At 36.8% G+C, this 20,945-nt stretch overlaps 1 protein-coding gene across 6 annotated transcripts in view; it reads right to left on the bottom strand.

Moving 5' to 3' along the window:
- Positions 1-20,945, bottom strand: part of FOXJ3 (forkhead box J3) — a 126,453-nt gene that overhangs the window by 77,619 nt on the left and 27,889 nt on the right. For 4 of the 6 annotated variants that reach the window (XM_070786738.1, XM_070786737.1, XM_070786742.1 and 1 more), the window contains exon 3: positions 1,592-1,916. In XM_070786738.1, the coding sequence (XP_070642839.1) occupies positions 1,592-1,916 (325 nt within the window). Of the gene's footprint in view, positions 1-1,591; positions 1,917-12,872; positions 13,709-15,539; positions 15,565-20,945 lie in introns of those variants that run through there. The other 2 variants (XM_070786740.1, XM_070786741.1) reach the window with 2 other exon arrangements.

The following is a 20,945-nucleotide window of genomic DNA, read 5'->3' as shown; positions in this document are numbered from 1 at the left end:
ACACACACCTCCACAAAGCACACAACTGGATAACTCCTACATAAGAATATGAATGCAACATGTGTAGATACAAAAGAAAGTTGAATTATCCATTGTATAACGTAAGTTAGGCAGGTAACTACCCTGAAGGTTCCTGAAAAAGCTTAGGTGAGGAAGTAGGACTTCTTAAAAAGGTAGCTGATTCTAGAGCTGGGACAGGAAAGGTATAAGATGAGCCTGGAACATCTTGTGGAGTCACAAAGTTAAGAAGTAAACAAAAGAATTGAACCATATATCAACAGTTACAGGAGCCAACTTGTTAAGAGCTCCCAATGGCAAAAGCAGCACCAATTTGAAGAACAAATAACAACAATACAAAAAATAAATATCCATGGGTGCCAACTGTTACAAATAATGATTGAATGAATGAATAAATAAACAAAAGGGGAAGTAGGGATAAGTTTTTTTTTTACAGAAGAATCCCAATTAATATGGGAGGAATAAAAGAAAAGAGAAAATCACAGCTAAAAAACAAAAACTGCTGTAATGATCTACCAATGAAAGCTGAAATGAATAAAGTTTTAAGGAAAAAACAGGGTACTTGCATGCCAAAGTATCTCCCCCAAAACACAATTTACAAAGTCATAAATAGTAACTTCGTAGTGGAGAAACCTGACAGACACCATCTTAACCAAAGAACCAAGGTCAACATTATCAGTAATAAGATATACTGACGTCAAGATACCCCGATATGACTGATATACAGAAAAGGACACATCATTTCTGTATTATCCCTCCCCAAAATGCACTACCCTCAATCTAATCAAGAAAATATAAGACATATCCAAACCAAGGAACATTCTACAAAATACCAGACAAGTACTTTTCAAAAGTGTCAAGTATTCTTCAAAAGTGTCAAGATCATTATAGGCAAAAAAAGATGAGGAACAGTTACAGATTGAAGAAGCCTAAGGAGACATGACAATGACAACAAAATGCAATGTGGGATCCTAGATTAGATCCTGAAATGAATCCTGGAACATAAAAAGACATAAGTGGAAAAATTGGTGAAATCTGAATAAAGTCTGTAATGTACTTAGAAGCTAACAGTACTGCTAAGTCAAAAGTATTATTTCTTAGTTTTGTTAATGGTTAGTTATATAAGGTGTTACCATGGAGGAACTGGCTGAAGGATATACAGGAATGCTTTGTACTACTTATGTAACTCTTCTGTAAATCTAGAATTCTTTCAAAATAAAGGTTTTTTAAAAATCTTGGGTCGTGAAAACAATACTAGTTGCAATACTATGTTGGTTTTTTCGAACCTTAGACTCTCAACTTACCTGAACTGTGGGTACGGTTTTCCAGTGATTGCTACTTTATCTCTACTCCCACTTCATGCTATGCTCTTGCAATAAAGTTCTAACAAATTAATATTCTACCAAAAATAGTTATTCATCAAACTAAAAACATTTCTTTTACATCCTAAAAATGACTAGTAATCAGAATTTCACCTTTAATTACATAAACCTCCACAAAGCTTTACCTTCAGTAGAAGCCAATATTGTTCTTGTTCACAGTATAAAAATAAAAACTTAAATAAAATCCTTACCTTCCAACCACTGCCAGCCTCTCTATAATATGGGAAGTTATCACAAATCCACTGGTAGATCTCACTCAGAGTCATTTTCTTTTTGGGTGAGCTATTGATTGCAAATGTAATGAGGCTGGCATAGCTGTATGGAGGTTTCCCATCTTTGTGCTGTTGGACTTCTTCCTGGTCCAGGGTTGTATTTGGGTCAAGGAGTGCGTTCTTCTTGGAAATTCCGGTTCCATGTGCATTTTGTGCAGCATCAGATTTTTGGATGGCTGCTCTCATGGTGAGCTGTGGTAACCAGTCCATAGATGTTAGGCTGCTCTCCAGTTCAGATGTCATCCTGAAGGTAAATAGACTCCTTAGTCAATATCAAGGAAAGAACCCCTGCTTCTCAAAATATCCAATATTCACAAATCTAGGACTTCCAAAGTGAGGGAAAGCCTGAGTTAAATCTGGAGGAAAAAGATTGAGTATATTAATGACCAAACCAAATATTTAAGGGATTACATTTCCAATTTTTTTTCTTAATTTCTTCCTCTCCAAAACAACAAATTTGGTTTGAAACTATACAAGAGACAGAACAATGCAAACATACAAAGTGTAAAAATTTTTATGTCAGTTTTCTTAAAACAACTATCTGTCACTTTGAACAGATAGACAGGATCACAGTGTGAAAAAAAAAAAAATCTGTCTGCAGTCCAGCTCTTTACTCACCAACACCACAGGCCCTTTTAAAACTTAAGACTACATATCTGGCATTTCTTTTACATAAATTTTAGGGAAATCATACAAAAGAATACCAAAAGTAAAGTGTAGACAAGAGGTCAGAGAAGTAACTGAGAAACAGGCACAGGAATTTACATGGAGGAAAGAAGGTATAGCTGAGCAGGTGGGAGGTAGGAAGAGTAAAGCAGGGTAGACAAGAATAGCAAGGAGACAAGCTAGCTGGGGGAGTTGACCGAAAAGAGGAATGCAAACTCAAGGACACAGATGAAATACAGAAATGGAGAATAGGCAGCACCACGCGGTTTAAAAAAAAAAAGTCAAAGAACAAGCTTTAAAAAACTAAGATCTGGGAGTATAGGATATAAGAGATAAAGTCACATAAATGAAAAGCAGGAAAAGAAGCATTAAAAACTCAAGGACAGGCTTACAAAAACATCCAGTAATCCAGTAATCTGGATTCTGTAATCTCTCTCTCTCCAAGGCCGAAAAATTTCAAACCATTACCACTCAAAGAAAGAAAAAACAACACCTGCCAGGTTAACACATATTCTGGAGAGAGAAGGAAGCTGCCCTAAGAATGAAAGATAAAATAAAACAAAGCTTGACACTTCACACTAGCATGGCTAACTTTCAACAAGGGCTACAAACTTTCCTATCCTGGGATCAAAGAAGCAGGAAAAGTGAGCCTGACAACAAAGCAGAGAGGCATGAAAGACTTCTAACTGATATGAAAATAAAGGAAAAAAGAAAACAAAATAGGAAATTTAAAATATCTCAGTAAAAAGAAAAAACTGTGGCAAAGAAAATCCCACATATACCCTTCATTCCAAATGGCCACAGGCAAAAAACAATCTACACTTTGTGCTTAGGATCTGAACTTCTGGAAGGCAATGTAGAACTGATAAAGAACAGATTCTAGAGTCAAGTAGACCAGAATTCAAGTACATAATCTACCAGTTACTATCTGTGAGACTATGAAAATGTTAGTATCTCTAAACCCCATCTCATCTGTGAAATGAAACAATAATAATGCTTATGGTTAAAATACTACTTTGAGAATTAAAAATTAAATGGGTAACTTACACTAGGAAGAAACACTCAATAAGTGTTAGTTAATAATATTGCTCTAGGAGTATCTAGGGAAGGTACTAATGAACCATAAAGTAAACAAGATCAAGCAATCGAGAGACAGCCATGAGGATTCTATCTGCATTACCAGATATTCTTTTTCTTATATTCTGATTAACAGTTTTACATTTTTCATTCTCCCTTCCCATCTCTACAGTATGCATTCCTCTGAAACCTGAACTTTAAATTCCTCTATACAGCACCTTCAGAGATCTAAAAAAAAAACCTCACCCTCCTGTTCTACAATCTCAGCCAGAAACGTCTGTTTCCAGAATGAAATAAGTTATAGAAACTTGTGGAATAAGAAGCCAAGATAATTTAGAGATCACAGAATGTCAAAGAGTAGGCAAAGTACCCTAGAGATCAGAGAACAATCGCTTCAATCTAAAGATGAAAAACAAATTCATACAAATAGTTAACAGCAGAACTAAAACCAGAGCTCAGAGCTCCTGATGCCCAGTCTAGCAGTTTTTCTACCATACTTACTTGTAATATTAGAATAATAGTATCTACCTCTCGCTGACATAAAGTACAGTGACTGGCAAACAATAAACAGGCAATAAATATTAGCTCTTGGTGGTGGTGATAACAGTATTGATAGTTGCTGCTATTATCATTCACATTTTATTCTACAAGCATTGGCTATTATACCAGGCTGTCATCGTATTGGTCTCAATTAAGTCTCTACCAAACAGCTTTATTTTGTTCAAATTCCCCACGCAGCTAGTCATATACATTTTCAAAGATAATGTAAAAGTACATTGCAAACTGGAATATAACAGATATTGCGGATGCTTCCTATTGAAAATCATCTTTAACTTCTGTTTCCTTCCACCAGTGCCACTGACTTTATGAGAATCTCAGTAATAAAACATGAACATACAGTAAGTAGGTACTTAATACTGTTATAACATTTAATAAGAATTTGTGATTACACATGTATACAAGATTATTCTAGAGTAAAATTTTATACACACAGCAATTAAGATAAAATTTTTATCCTCTAGGAACCTATACTCCAATTAGGAAAGTCAAATACAAGAAAGAGTTGAAAAAGAGCTATGGGTTCTGTAATGGTTCAGAAAAAAGTAGAAGACAACATGGGCTGCAGCCTTAAGAAACAGAAGAACTTTAGCTAAGACTTGAAGTAAGTTAAGATCTAAATAGGCTGGAAAGAATTTGTGCCTAGTCAAAGACATCATGAGTAAAAAGTATTCCATTGTTGTGCTTATGTCTACTAGTTCTAATTTGAAGTAGACTATAAAAATCTCTCTTAAATTTAAAATTTGAAAAACTGGGTTTCTGTTTTCTTTGCTGTTTGTTCAATTTTACATATCCTTGGTGGGGAGATAAAAAGTGTCTCCATTGTTGCTGCTTAGGCTGGTTGCTGCAGTGGTTCTCTACTGAGAAGACAAAAAAATGACCATTAGATTTGGCCAGATCATCAAGTAACTTTAGAAAGAAACCTCTCAATGGAATGGTGATGACAGAAGTCCACTTGTATAAGAGAACAGATGGTGGCAGATTTAAAAACAGCAGGAGAGGCTCTGAGGAATCTGGTTATGGAAATCTGGTTAAGAAATGTCAGGCCCTCATTACCTCACCTCATTCCAAAAGCTTCCTAGCTGGCCTTGTAGGCTCTGATTCCTCCCTGCTAAGCACCTCCAGGGTCCATGCATATACTCCAAGAGAGAAGTCAGCAATGTTTTCCTGCCACTGTGCCCCGAAACTTTCAATGGTTCCTCTTCTCCTATTATACTAATTCTAAATGCCTCATTTTCAACTACATTAGCTTTCATTTACCTTTTGTTAATCCTTCTTGATAAATTTCTAGAGCAATTATAACCTCAGTTTGGCTCAACCATGCTGTTTTCACATGTACAATTACATCATAAGCTTTCTATCCTCACTTCCTTTTCCACCCCCCGCTCCAGAAAGTCTTGTCAATCTACTCTTCTCATTCTCCATCTCCTAAATTGAACTAGATCTTACCCCTACAGATTATAAATACTTCTATTACAGAACTTACACAGAATTAAATTATCTTTAACTCTCTCATGAGGCCATGAGCTCCTTAGAAGAAGGAACTTTCTGATTCTTTTCTGCTCCTGCAATGCCTATGAATATAGTGGGTAAAGGGTGCTTAAATGATCAGAATAGTGACTATCCAATGAAGGTGGGTATGCTCCTCCCCAAACAAACAAGATCAAACATGTTTTCAAGCTAAAAGGAAGAGGTAAAAGAAAAGAGGACTCAACAGTATGAGGAAGGAAAACCACAGGACTGAAGTCCTTTATGAACTGGAAAAAAATGTGACTCAGCACAGACTGACAAGTAGCACTACACAGAGACAGAAAGTTCTACTACAAGAGGAGAGAAAAATGGGGAGACGGAAGTAAAGGTAAGAAGATAATGTTACTTGCAGGATAAAGCAAGGCATGAAGAAATTATGTCTGAAGTTCTTAAATCTATAATGGTATCTATTGCTTAAAAGGAGTTGCATGAGGAATTTTCTCTGCATACAATGAAAAGGTAAAGAGTATCAAGATCTAACAACTCCACCATACAGGAGGAAAAAAGGGGTTCTGACCTCACTTAATGACATACTGCCAATGATATGCTCACAAATTCGCATTTTAGCTACTTCAGCCTGTTGCTTGGCTTCCCTCTGTAATTTCTCTAATACCTGAGGAGTAACCAAAGCTTACAAAGAAAAAGTTCAAGACTTCAATAGGATTGAAAAGGTGGGAAATGGGTAGAGGTACTGTTGGCTTTCCTAAATGGACCTAAGAGGAAGACATCAAGGAAGACATCAAGGAAAATAAGAGTAATGAGTATTATGATGTTGTGACCTAGATATGCCTCAATGTTCCCCCTCCATTCCTTGCCATTTTATCTTAAGACCTGGTATCATGTGAAAAACTGAGCAACTGGGAACTTAAAAGAAATCCTTGTAATTACCACAGTAGTAATTCTGATCACATGCATCTCAGGGGGTCAAAATACATATATATACTTAAACATTTTAAAACATAATTCCTGTTACTGCATCTCAGCATTCAAGGCAATCAGAAGCAAGGTCGATGGCAGAGACCACTAACTACCACCTAATACCTGTTGTGGCCTTCTTCCTTAAGACTACAACCCAAATTTTATTCTGGATACTATTACACCTTTTGCCCTATCCTGAATGTGGATACAACAGCTAGTGTGCCAACAGTCATCTTTGGCCATAAAGTGATCTGTGGAAATGGAAGTCATATGCTGAAGGCATGGAGCAGAAAGAAGGGATCTGGGTCCCTGATTTTTTGGTGAACCAACTGTGAAGCTGCCATCCTAGTCCTGAACTGCTACCTTCCAGACTTTTTATGTTTGCTGTTGCTCAGTCGCTAAGTCATGCCTGACTGTTGCGACCCCATGGACTGTAGTCTGCCAGGCTTCTCTGTGCATAGTATTTTCCAGGCAAGAATACTGGAGTGCGTTGCCATTTCCTTTAATGCCAAGTGAGGAATCGAACCCATATCTCCTGCACTGTAGGCGGATTCTTTACTGCTGAGCTACCAGGGAAGTTTTACGTGTTTAAGTACTATAAAAAGAACTCTACCAGCAGGTGAACGCAACTACTAACAAACATGGAATCTGGGACACGGAAGTGAAGCGATACAAGTAATAGGACCTAAAATAAGACCAAAACAATGTTGTAAAGTTAAAAAAAAAAAAAAAAAATTTAAAATAAATATTTATAATAGTAAAAATTGAAAATAACCTAGATATTCAGTAGAAATAAATTATGATACATACATAAAATAGGAAAAAAAAAAAAAAAGACACTCTCTTATAGGAGAGGATGAGGTAAACATTAAGAACTCTAAAACTGCAGGATGGAAAGTTGGTAACACTTATTAAAGTGACAAAGGATTTGGTCAAATTGTCACCTACTGTAAATGGAAAACAGATCATATGCCAACTGAGGCTATATAGCAAGTAGAGAATTACTATAGGAAAAATTGAGAATACTGGCATGTGTTGCCTCCTTCTAGTTAATTAAAACAAAGTCCTAAAAGAAAAATTAACTTCAAATAGAGTTGCAAGCAGAGATGGAGAAAACGCAGATTTGCTAAGGGAGGTACTCTCTGCTCATGGCCTGCAGTTCAAGATAAAAGTCCTACAATTGGAAGTCCTACATGGTTGAAAAAAAAAAAAAACACATACTGCTTCTGAAAGAGCCAACCGAAGTAACTGACTGATGGCTGCAAAACTGCAGCCTTAGCAATAGAGAAGAGTGTTGTCTTGCCAAACAAAAGCAATGTTGTGAGGTGCTGACTTTCTACCCAAGACTATTACACCTCAATGGCCTCACCAGCGCCATCATTCCCTCAGGAGGTAAAAGAACTTGGACGGGGGAAAATATAACCTTTATTTCTACTAACTTGTAACTGAAACTAAGCACTTTCTTTAATTAGGAAAGTAGACAACAAATCACAGTAGCATTAACAGTACCCATGACTCTGCCATCAACAAAAATCACTAATATATTCATATACTGTGATAAATGTTACAGAATCTCAACTTTTTAAATTCACTACTTCAAATTTATGACAGTGTATTAAGATTTGCCATTAGATTTTTTATTTAATGTGTTAATTCAAAGATACATATATTACTGTTATAAAGTTAATATTTTGCTAATATAATTAATTGGTTTCTTTTATAATCCTAAGTATATTATTTTATGAATTTTGAGACCTTATTCTGAGAAGTGTCTACAGGTTTCACCAGACTTTGAAGGGATTCCATGGCACCAGAAGGTTAGAAGTCCCTGGGGTAAGTTCCAAGCACAGAGGGCAGAGTCTTCACATTAAAAAATTCTGCCTAGGCATGTCCTTTGGCTCAAAGTAGCAAAAAGTCTAGAAAATTAAGCTTTTTAAAATAACTGTATGGGGGCAGGGGGATGCCTAGACTGCAAAAGTCTCTTAGGTATCCAAAATAATACCCAAGCTAATCAGTAAGAAGTGAGCTATAAAGTTGTGCATTTCCCAGAAAGGGCATCTTCACCCATACCCACCTCAGATGTGGCCACAAGGTGAGCCCCTTCAGAAGGCACAGGGAACAATGCAGAGCCCAAAAGCAGAATCAAGGAACTTATTATACTGTCATGGCATGAGGCTCTGCCACTGCTACCCAGGAAGATTTTATAATCAATATGGCCTAGTGAGTATTTTGTGCTTCTCATTATCCCATTTTCTAACTAATGGCTTTTATTGCTTTTATTCTATTCCTTCTCCTCTACCATAAACCAAGAAGCCACTCTGGGATCTAATGAAAGTGAAAGCACCCAGAGAGCTTAGAATTTCAGCTGGATATAATAAATGAATAAAATTCTAGGTTGTTTCTCTTGGGAAAGGGGGAAGTGAGTTCTACTTATAGGAAGAAGAGTACATGTAGATATTTGGGTACCCAAGGCATATTGCAGCAGAACCTTAAAAAGTAAAAAAAAAATTACTACAGGTTGACCTTACATTTTGGAAGCATGTGACATTAAAAAAAAAATTTTTTTTTAATGTGTAAGTGAAGCAATTTAAGTTATTCCAAGCAAAAGGAGCTGCTGTTATTTTTCAAGATTAGTTATCATATACCAGCAAAGCCAAAGTTTCCTAGTTCAATTTCAGCAAAATAACATGGCCAACATCCTACTTTAGAAAAAATATGGTAATTAAGAACACAGGCTCTGTTTTATGACTGAAAGAACTCAAACCCAGGCTCTGTGACAACCTAGAGGGGTGGAGTGAGGTAGGGGATGGGAGGGACCTACAAGAGGGAGGGAACATACTATACCTATGGCTGATTCATGTTGATGTATGGCAAGAACCAAAAAAATACTGTAAAGCAATTATCCTTCAATTAAAAATAAATAAATTAAAAAAAAAAAAAAGAACACAGCCTCTGGAGCAAACTGCCTGTACTGAAATCCAAGTTCTTTCACTTTTAGTTATATGACCTTAAGGTGAGGATAAAAACAGTACCCACCCCAAAGAACTGTTGTGAGGATTACGTGAGATATATATACAAACCATTAAGAAGACCTGATGTGTAGACCTGACTTATTTGAAAACACCCTGATGCTGGGAAAGACTGAAGGCGGGAGAAGAAGGGGACGACAGAGGATGAGATGGCTGGATGGCATTACCGACTCAATGGACGTGAGTCTGAGTGAACTCCGGGAGTTGGTGATGGACAGGGAGGCCTGGCGTGCTGCAGTCCATGGGGTCGCAGAGTCAGACACGACTGAGCGACTGAACTGACTGACTGAAGAAGAATTTTGTAAATAATCATTCAATAAATATTACCTATTATCATCAAATTCCTACTCTTCAGAATTTTCTAAATTTTAAATGACTGTCACTCTTACTCAGTGGTTTTAATCTGACATGCCCTAAGTTCAGTTCAGTTCAGTTCAGCCGCTCAGTCGTGTCCGACTCGTTGCAACCCCATGGACTGCAGCACTCCAGGCCTCCCTGTCCATCACCAACTCCCAGAGTTCACTCAGACTCACGTCCATCGAGTCAGTGATGCCATCCAGCCATCTCATCCTCTGTCATCCTCTTCTCCTCCTGCCCCCAATCCCTCCCAGCATCAGAGTCTTTTCCAATGAGTCAACTCTTCGCATGAGGTGGCCAAAGTACTGGAGTTTCAGCTTTAGCATCATTCCTTCCAAAGAAATCCCAGGGCTGATCTCCTTCAGAATGGACTGGTTGGATCTCCTTGCAGTCCAAGGGACTCTCAAGAGTCTTCAACACCACAGTTCAAAAGCATCAATTCTTCGGCGCTCAGCCTTCTTCACAGTCCAACTCTCACATCCATACCTGACCACTGGAAAAACCATAGCCTTGACTAGACGGACCTTTGTTGGCAAAGTAATGTCTCTGCTTTTGAATATGCTATCTAGGTTGGTCATAGCTTTCCTTCCACGGAGTAAGCGTCTTTTCATTTCATGGCTGCAGTCACCATCTGCAGTGATTTTGGAGCCCAGAAAAATAAAGTCTGACACTGTTTCCACATCTATTTCCCATGAAGTGATGGGACTGGATGCCATGATCTTCGTTTTCTGAATGTTGAGCTTTAAGCCAACTTTTTCACTCTCCACTTTCACTTTCATCAAGAGGCTTTTTAGTTCTTCTTCACTTTCTGCCATAAGGGTGGTGTCATCTGCGTATCTGAGGTTATTGATATTTCTCCCAGCAATCTTGATTCCAGCTTGTGCTGCTTCCAGCCCAGCGTTTCTCATGATGTATTCTGCATAGAAGTTAAATAAGCAGGGTGACAATATACAGCCTTGACGTACTCCTTTTCCTATTTGGAACCAGTCTGTTGTTCCATGTCCAGTTCTAACTGTTGCTTCCTGACCTGCATACAGATTTCTCAAGAGGCAGGTCAGGTGGTCTGGTATTCCCATCTCTTTCAGAATTTTCCACAGTTTATTGTGATCCACACAGTCAAAGGCTTTGGCATAGTCAATAAAGCAGAAATAGATGTTTTTCTGGAATTCTCTTGCTTTTTCCATGATCCAGTGGATGTTGGCAATTTGATCTCTGGTTCCTCTGCCTTTTCTAAAACCAGCTTGAACATCAGGAAGTTCACAGTTCACGTATTGCTGAAGCCTGGCTTGGAGAATTTTGAGCATTACTTTACTAGCATGTGAGATGACTGCAATCGTGCGGTAGTTTGAGCATTCTTTGGCATTGCCTTTCTTTGGGACAATAATCATTTATCAACCTCAATGGAAATGAGCCCCTCATTCAATTATTTACTCCAAAGAAATGACCCAGAAAGGGTTGTGTTTTTAAATTTTGTTTGTAGACTGCATATGAAAATTGAAAATATGCTCTTCCCACAGAAATAAGATTCTATAATGATGATTCCTGAAACAGCCCACAAAATCTTATTTATTCTATAAAGGAGTTCTAAAAATCCAAAGTTCTAAAAGTATAAAAGTCCCAGCTGGATATTTTGGAGCAGAGAGACAGAAGTATAACAAGGGAAAAAAAGAAATAAATTTTTCCATTTTCCTGGTATAGAACCAGTTTGTTCCCAATAAAATTCAATGTACATGGTTTATATCAGGCATACTTCTAAGAAGCATCTTTATCTTGGCTCTCCCATCTCACACTGACATAAGCCTCCAAAATTCATCCCTGAAATTGGTATTATAAGCTCCAAAATTAGTAACTTGCTCTTCTCTTCCAGTAAACACTCTCATCTTTTCAAAGCAGTTGATCTCTGCTCTATTTAGGAGGAAAGTGGACAGCATCAAACTAATCACCACTAAGGTATGAATGACTGAGCCTTTAAACTTCCAATGAATAATGATCTTTTTAAAAGACAAGCTACAAAAATCCTCACTGGTTTGAAGTGAGAATACAGGTGGAAGAATCATAATTTAGGATAAGAAATCCAATACACAAATAGTACAAGTTTACAAGTCAAAACTCTTGACCTTCACAACTTTTGTCTTACCCTTATAATTCCAAGAATATTCACAACAAAGCTTATGCAAAAACTTGGATTTAGTGAGGCAACTGCCATTTGCAAACACAATTGTGGTTTCAGAGATATCTATCATAAAATCAGAGATGAAAAAGAACGTCATTATATCATTTTTAAAAGCCCTGGTTTGGAGACCTGTTTTGGAAACCAACAATATTCTTTATCTCCAAGGGAAGAAAAGTTCACAAAAAGTATGTAGTAATTCATTGTGTTTGAAATAACAATATTTTAACAGGCTAATCTATATCTCCCTCGCTACAGAAGAAAATTTCTTTAAAGTCTATCTTGGAATATGAGACCTGGTCAGAATTGTGATTATTTACAGTTTTAACACCATTTGGGTTCCTTCTCAAAGTTTAATGTCCAGAACTCCAACAGGATTTGAATTAAGAACCATAATATAGTTACTGCTCTTCTCTAGATTCTCTCCAAATTACTCTATTATTCAAATATATAATCTGAGATTCATAAATTCATACAAGCCATACTCAAAGTTAAAGTCCATTTGAGCTAAAGTTTAGGGATCATACTTTCAAAAGATACCTTTATGCTATATATGTAATTTTCACCTTAAAAATATTTTACTCTACAATTTAAGGAGGAAAAAACAATTATTTCTGGACATTAACCACTGAACTACATTCTGTCATCATGTAAGTACTGTATTTTACATTTATATTTCACTCTACATATTAGAATCTCTATGTGTCTTGAGCAGCTGGAAAGCTAAGGAACAAGAATCCCTTTGATATAAGAATACTCAAAGGCATCTCTACATGTTACTTAAAAACCAAGACAGAATCTGCTATCACAATAGTTCTTATACTCAGTTTTCTAAAAATATGTGTATATGCAATAATAATGGCTTCCCTCATAGCTCAGTTGGTGAAGAACCCACCTGCAATGCAGGAGATCCAGGTTCTATTCCTGGGTCAGGAAGATCCGATGGAGAGGGGATAGGCTATGCACTCCAGTATTCTCGGGCTTCCCCTGTGGCTCAGCTGGTAAAGAATCTGCCTGCAATGCAGGAGACCTTGGTTTGATCCCTGGGTTGGGAAGATCCCCTGGAGAAGGGGAAATCTACCCACTTCAGTATTTTGGCCTGGAGAATTCCGTGGGGTTGCAAAGAGTCAGGACACGACTGAGTGACTTTCACTTTCATGCAATAATAAACGTCCTCTGAGTAACATGTATTTATTCATTTAAGTGTTTATCCTGACCTCTCTGCAACCATACTGCTTCAACTCACGATACACAACATTTACTTGATATCTCCATACACACTGCCTCCATGACATTATACCAATAATATGCCATCTATGTTAGCAGAAGGTTAAAATCATGGAATGTGAGCCCATTTAATTTTTAAGTGTTAAGTGTGATACACAGAAAATGCTAAAGAAACAGGTTAAGCTGCTACATATGATGTTTATGGCTCGTTGGTCCTCAAGCGTAGCCCAAACCCTTTCAGGGGATCTAAAGGATCAAAACAGTTTTCAGAGTAAGATATTACTTGTCTTTTTCACTGTGATCCTCTCAAAAGTGTACAGTGGAGCTGTTCAGATGCTATGTGATAGGTGCTATCAAAAGAGACTGAACGAAGAGGCATAGAATATAATCCAGCTATCTCTATGAAGCCAGACATTTTAAAAATTTGCAAAAATGTAAAGCAACACTAATCTTCTAAATTTTTGTTTTGGAAAATACAATGATTTTTCATACAATGTTATCTATGTTAACATATAATTAGTTTACTATATATGTATGTAAATTAATAAATATTTTAATTTTGTTTTAGTTTTAACTTTTCAATACAATCAATTTTGATAGATAAAATTCACAAACGCATGCTCTTTGAACACTAATTTTTGATACCAAAAAGTTTAAGATACTATCCATTAGTTAATATATAAATAAGACCTTCTTTTCTAAGTGCCCATGAATCATTATCAATTAATATAATACATTAATACTGATTACCATTCTGTGGTATGAAGAGGATTAATTTTCATAGAAATTGCACGCAATGTAGGGTGAAATATTTACTAATAAAATCTGTTCAAGCTGTTGCAGCTTAGACTCCAGGGGAGAATTATCTTGCTTATTTCACTACTGGCTCATAAGGATTTTATATTCTTTGTTTCTACTTCTTGTTTCTTGCCATCATCACTTTAAAGCCTATCTTTACTGTCTTTAACATAGACTTTATCTTCTTCTCCTTACAGAAACTTCTTCCATAAATGGCCACCATCTTTCCTCAGTGGTATTTCCTCCCACGTGCTCAAGGAAGCCATAGTTCTTTATCATCTCTGAAAAATTTAATTGGTAATTCATATATATGAACGTCTGTCTTTATCTCAATGTTTAACCCATCACTAAGCAAATACAGGATTATCGAGCTCTTTCCTCAACTTGTAAAGCATGAAGTACTTAAGACTCAGATTTCAAGACTTACTGAAAAACTACAGTAATCAAGACAAGTGGTTCTGGTGAAAGGATAGATACATAAATCAACAGAACAGAATCCAAAAATAGACCCAACATATACAGCCAAGTGATTTTTGATAAATGTCCCAAGACAAGTTGGCAGGGAAAGGAAAGACTTCCAAAAATTGGTGCTGAAACAACTGCCTGGCTACCTGTATGGGAAGAAAAGTTAACAATGACCCCTTACCTCACATCATACACAAAAACTTGATAAACGAATCCCAGAACTAAATGTAAAAACTAGAACTATAAAATTTACAAAAGAAATCATAATAGAAAATCTTTATAACTTTTGGTTAGGCAAACATTTTTTAGATATGACATGAAAAATTACAATTCATAAAACAACTGACAAACTTTATCAAATCAAAAACTTATATTCTTCAAAACACACTGTTAGAACGAAAAGACAAGCCACAGACTGGAAGAAAACATTTGCAAAGCATGTATCTTAAGAAGAACTTGTATCCAAGATATATAAAGAACTCTCAAAACTCACTGTAAAGAAAATTCAATTTTTAAAAATGGGCAAAAGATTTGAATAGATACTTCAACTAAGAAAGTAAGTGTGTTATTGCACATGAAAAGATACTCAACGTCATTAGTTATTAAGGAACTGCAAATTAAACTACACTGAGGTATCACTGCACACCTGCTAGAATGGCTAAAATCAAAAGACTGGCCACACAAAGCACTAACAAAGACATGCAGCAAATGGAACTCTCATACACTGCTGGTGGGAATATAAAATGGTACCACGATTTCTAAAACAGTTTTGACAGTTGCTAAAGTTATACATGCACCCACCAAGTGCTAAGAGTCATTTCATTCCAAGGTACTTATCCAAAATAAATCATATGTCCACACAAAGACATAAAAACAAATGTTCACAGCATTTTTATTTGTAACAGTTAAAGCTGGAAACAATCTAAAAATCCATCATCAGGTAAATGAATATGCAAATTGCTATACATAAATCCAATGGAACAGAATAAACTATTGATACTTGCAGAGACATACATGAATCTTAAAATAACTGTGCTGAATAAAAGATGCCAGACCAGAAAAGAATACATACCGTATGATTCCATTTCTATAAAATTCTAGAAAATAGAAACAAACAGAAAAACAGATCAACTGCTATCTTGTAGAGAGAGGGATAAGAGGGAAGAATCACAGGGACACCAGGTAACTTTTAAAAATGATGGACATGTTGTGGTAATGATTTTATGGGTATGTATATATGTCAAACATCAAACTGTACCATGTCAATTATATCTCAATAAAACAAAAAAATTTTGCAATTTGGAGTGGGTAAGGATTTATCCTTGGACAGCAAGAAGATCAAACTAGACAATCCTAAAGGAAATCAACACTGAATATTCACTGGAAAGACTGATGCTGAAACTGAAGCTCCAAAACTTTGGCCACCTGATGCGAAGAGCTAACGCATTAGAAAAGACCCTGAGACTGGGAAAGACTGGAGGCAGGAGGAGAAGGGGACAACAGAAGACAAGATGGCTGGATGGCATCACCGACTCAAGACATGAGTTTGAGCAAGCTCCGGGACATGGTGAAGGACAGGGAAGCCTGGCATGCCGCAGTCCATGGGGTCACAGTCAGACACGACTGAGTGACTGAACAACAACAAGGATTTCTCAGCTAAGACATAAAACAAAACACTATGAAAGAAAAAATTGGTAAACTGGATGCTATCAAAATTTTACTTTTTAACAAAATAATTTGCATCCACAATATATAAAGAACTCTTACAATGCAATTTGAAGACAAGCTATATAGTTCTAAAATATGCAAAAGATTTGAACAAAGGCATACAAGTAGTCATTAGGTACATTAAAAATGTTCAACATCATCAGTCATCAGGAAAATCATAATGAGATACTACTCCATACTCAGTAAAATGTCTAAAATCAATCTGAAAGGCAGTAATAATCTTCATGAATTTATATCCTTTAGGTTTCTTCTTGGTATCAAAAACAAACATAACTGATTTGTGTTGCAAGGAAATAATGAATGATTATCTCCATTTTATATGGCTTCCAAACCAGCATTCCTCTCATTATATTACAGGGGCTTTTCTTCTTGTTTTTCTTTTTTTTCCTTCCTGTTTTCCATTTTCTACAGACCTACCTGTAATATATTAAGAAGCACTATGCTTATCTCAGTCTCCATTTACTCAAATAGTCTCATCTTTCCATAACCTGCATGGACTATGCTTTTTTTACACAGCTAATCACTTGAAGCTCTCCCCCACTTTAAGCTATGCAGAAGGTGGGAAGGAAGAATGTTAACATACTACAAAGAAAAGGGTTCCTCTGCTTAAAATCTCTATTTAGCGACATAACCTTCCACAGAGACCTGTCCATAGCACCTATCCCTCAGGTTCTCAAGTAAGCCCTACTATGAGCAGACTAACCTTTTTTCCCTGCTTTTGTTGCCTTTATGAGAATCTTGAATACAAATAAGCACATAGTAAGTATTCAATATACATGTCAAACTCTGGACTTCAGAGCAGTCCAGTGGTTAAGACTCCAGGCTTCCACTGCAGGGGGCATGAGTTCAATTCCTTCAGGGGACTAGGATCCTGAACCCTGAGCAAAAAATATATATGTATGTGTGTCTGTATATATACACATACACAAAATAAACATACACATATATACGTCAAACCGAACAAAACTGAAGCAGGAGTCCAATTTCAAATACACAATCCTAAGGATATTCTGTTCTGCTATGAAGATGGGAATCAAGTTTTTCATTCACTACCAATGTAATAGTAAGGAAAATTCTAAACCCTAAAAATATCCTCTCTTGAAATCCTAACTCTTATCACCCAACACTGAACACATGCTGCTTTGTATCACAAACTTTTTGTTGAGTTTTGCCTAACTCATCAAGCCCTTTCTCAGTGTTGGCTCCATTTCCAGGGCCCTGTAAGTCAGTGCCACAACAACAGATTAAAGGATTTGTACCTGACACAAATTGTTTGCCTGAATTTTCTTCTTCAGGAAATTCAGTATTAGGACTAAAACAGTTTGGGCTGGTCTCCTGAATGAACAAGCTATGTACTTGTGAAGTATGGGATAGCCATGTGCCAGAAAAGCAAAGAAAAGTTGGTTTGTAAAAAATGAAGAAATACGTTACATTCAGGGAAAAGCAAGAGAGAAGAAAATACACTGCCTAGGTTCCTAAGAACGTAAGTTCTATTATGAGATCCAGCTATCTCTGGATTCCAAGAAATACTGCAGTATTCACCACATAAATTCCTTTACTTTTGGATATATATCCAGTGCTGGCTTCCTTTACTTGTAACTAAGCAAAACTTGACTAAAATATGTTTTACTGAATCAAATCATAAAATTTTTTTATCGTTCTGTACTATTATTTTACATTCTGTGCACTGTTGGTAGGCACAGATTTTATATTTAACACCTCCTTTATTGTGCCAGTATATCCAGTGATGCTTTGTAGTCTCTATTACCTCTGATATTATTTCCCTCCATGTATATGAATTCATGACAATTTACATTTCTCTACCCACCTTTTAAAAAACTGCTGCCTTTCAAGGTTTTTTCAATTTTAGATAATGTGTTTCAAAATTAAATCACTATTTTTCTATCATTTTTCCTTGTTTCCTGCATTGGTATTTCCCCTTTGCACTTACTCTTTAACAGTGTCTTCAATTAAGTAGAATATTTTTTAGCATTCCTCATTTAAGAGAAAGCCTCAAATTATGATAAATACTGATTAGCCAAGAGGTAGAATTTAGTGATTAAGAGCACTGACCCTGGAGCAAGACCTGTGAATGAAACCCAGCTCTGTCCCTTATTCACTGTATGTTTTGAGTTTCTTTTTACTCAGTTTTCTCATCTGTGACATGAAAATAATAATCACACCAACCTCAAAGAGTTGTGAGGGGAAGTTTAATTAATGTATTTTAAAATTCTTAAATGCCTGGTCGAGTATATTAGTAAGAATACCACAAAGCTAGCTATCAAAATCAGTATTTCAGTTCAGTCGCTCAGTCGTGTCCGACTCTTTGCGACGCCAAGAATTGCAGCACGCCAGGCCTCCTTGTCCATCACCAACTCCTGGAGTTCACTCAAACTCACGTCCATTGAGTTGGTGATGCCATCCAGCCATCTCATCCTCTGTCGTCCCGTTCTCCTCCTGCCCTCAATCACTCCCAGCATCAGAGTCTTTTCCAATGAGTCAACTCTTCGCATGAGGTGGCCAAAGTACTGGAGTTTCAGCTTTAGCATCATTCCTTTCAATGAACACCCCAGGACTGATCTCCTTTAAAATGGACTGGTTGGATCTCCTTGCAGTCCAAGGGACTCTCAAGAGTCTTCTCCAACACCACAGTTCAAAAGCATCAATTCTTCGGCGCTCAGCTTTCCTCACAGTCCAACTCTCACATCCATACATGACCACTGGAAAAACCATAGCCTTGACTAGACAGACCTTTGTTAGCAAAGTAATGTCTCTGCTTTTGAATATGCTATCTAGGTTGGTCATAACTTTCCTTCCAAGGAGTAAAGCATCTTTTAATTTCATGGCTGCAGTCACCATCTGCAGTGATTTTGGAGCCCAAAACAATAAAGTTTCACACTGTTTCTACTGTTTCCCCATCTATTTGCCATGAAGTGATGGGACCGGTTGCCATATCTTAGTTTTCTGAATGTTGAGCTTTAAGCCAACATTTTTCACTCTCCTCTTTCACTTTCATCAAGAAAATTAGAGATACCAAGGGAACATTTCATGCAAAGATGGGCTCAATAAAGGAAAGAAATGGTATGGACCTAACAGAAGCAGAAGATATTAAGAAGAGGTGGCAAGAATACACAGAAGAACTGTACAAAAAAGATCTTCACGACCCAGATAATTACGATGGTGTGATCACTCACCTAGAGCCAGACATCCTGGAATGCGAAGTCAAGTGGGCCTTAGAAAGCATTACTACGAACAAAGCTAGTGGAAGTGATGGAATTCCAGTTGAGCTATTTCAAATCCTGAAAGATGATGCTGTGAAAGTGCTGCACTCAATATGTCAGCAAATTTGGGAAACTCAGCAGTGGCCACAGGACTGGAAAAGGTCAGTTTTCATTCCAATCCCAAAGAAAGGCAATGCCAAAGAATGCTCAAACTACCGCACAATTGCACTCATCTCATCTAGTGAAGTAATGCTCAAAATTCTCCAAGCCAGGCTTCAGCAATACGTGAACCATGAACTTCCAGATGTTCAAGCTGGTTTTTGAAAAGGCAGAGGAACCGGAGATCAAATTGCCAACATCCACTGGATCATCAAAAAAGCAACAGAGTTCCAGAAAAACATCTATTTCTGCTTTATTGACTATGCCAAAGCCTTTGACTGTGTGGATCACAATAAACTGTGGAAAATTCTGAACGAGATGGGAATACCAGACCACCTGACCTGCCTCTTGAGAAACCTTATACAGGTCAGGAAGCAACAGAACCAGACATGGAACAACAGACTGGTTCCAAATAGGAAAAGGAGTACATCAAGGCTGTATATTGTCACCCTGCTTATTTAACTTATATGCAGAGTACATCATGAGAAACACTGGGCTGGAGGAAGCACAAGCTGGAATCAAGATCGCCAGGAGAAATATCAATAACCTCAGATATGCAGATGACACCACCCTTATCAAAGTCAATGTTTAGTCCCATAATAATTTTTATACAGCCTTAAGTCAGTGAATAGCCAATGGTACTCTTCAATACCTGATGCTCAGAAGAGGAAGCCCTAGAAGTCAGTGTAAATCAAAGATTAAATTACATTTAGGATACTCTAGACCAGTACTATCCAACAGAACTTTCTACAACAATGGAAATGTTAGTGTGTTAGCCAATATGACAGTCAGTGGCCATGTGGCTATCAAGCACTTAAAATGTGGCTAGTGTGACTGGGGAACTGATATTTAATTAATTAATTTAAAGAGCCACATGACATTACTGGCTACCACATGAGACACAAGCTTTAGAAGATAAGCCAGAAAGTTCAAAACAGATTTTAGAAAAGTTTCTGTAATGGTCAAAATTAAGATGGTTAATTACTACTCTTCATTTAATTGGAACATGTCAGAACTAAACACACAAATTAATAGATTTCAATTACAAAAAGTTTGATAAATATAATGGACTATGATAATACAAGTTATTCCTGCCACTGTGTGGAACTGATATAAAAACATGAAACTGTATTAATTATAAATACGATAAAAATCTAATATTCAATGTCAGCAAGATCCTTAGCCTAAGGTCAGTTGCAAACCTCAACACTACTGGTAAATTATCATATTAGAGAGTACCAAACTAAGTGAATTAAGCCAGACAGAAAGGTAAATATATATCATTTATATGTACAATTAAAAAAAACATGTAAAAATTACTTAACAAAACAGAAACAGACTCATAGAAAACAAACCTTATGGTTACCAGA

Source organism: Bos indicus, chromosome 3, assembly GCF_029378745.1.
Source record: "Bos indicus isolate NIAB-ARS_2022 breed Sahiwal x Tharparkar chromosome 3, NIAB-ARS_B.indTharparkar_mat_pri_1.0, whole genome shotgun sequence".
Lineage (NCBI taxonomy): Eukaryota > Metazoa > Chordata > Mammalia > Artiodactyla > Bovidae > Bos > Bos indicus.
The sequence above is the reverse complement of the archived record's forward strand: the minus strand, read 5'-3'. Positions and strand labels throughout refer to the sequence as shown.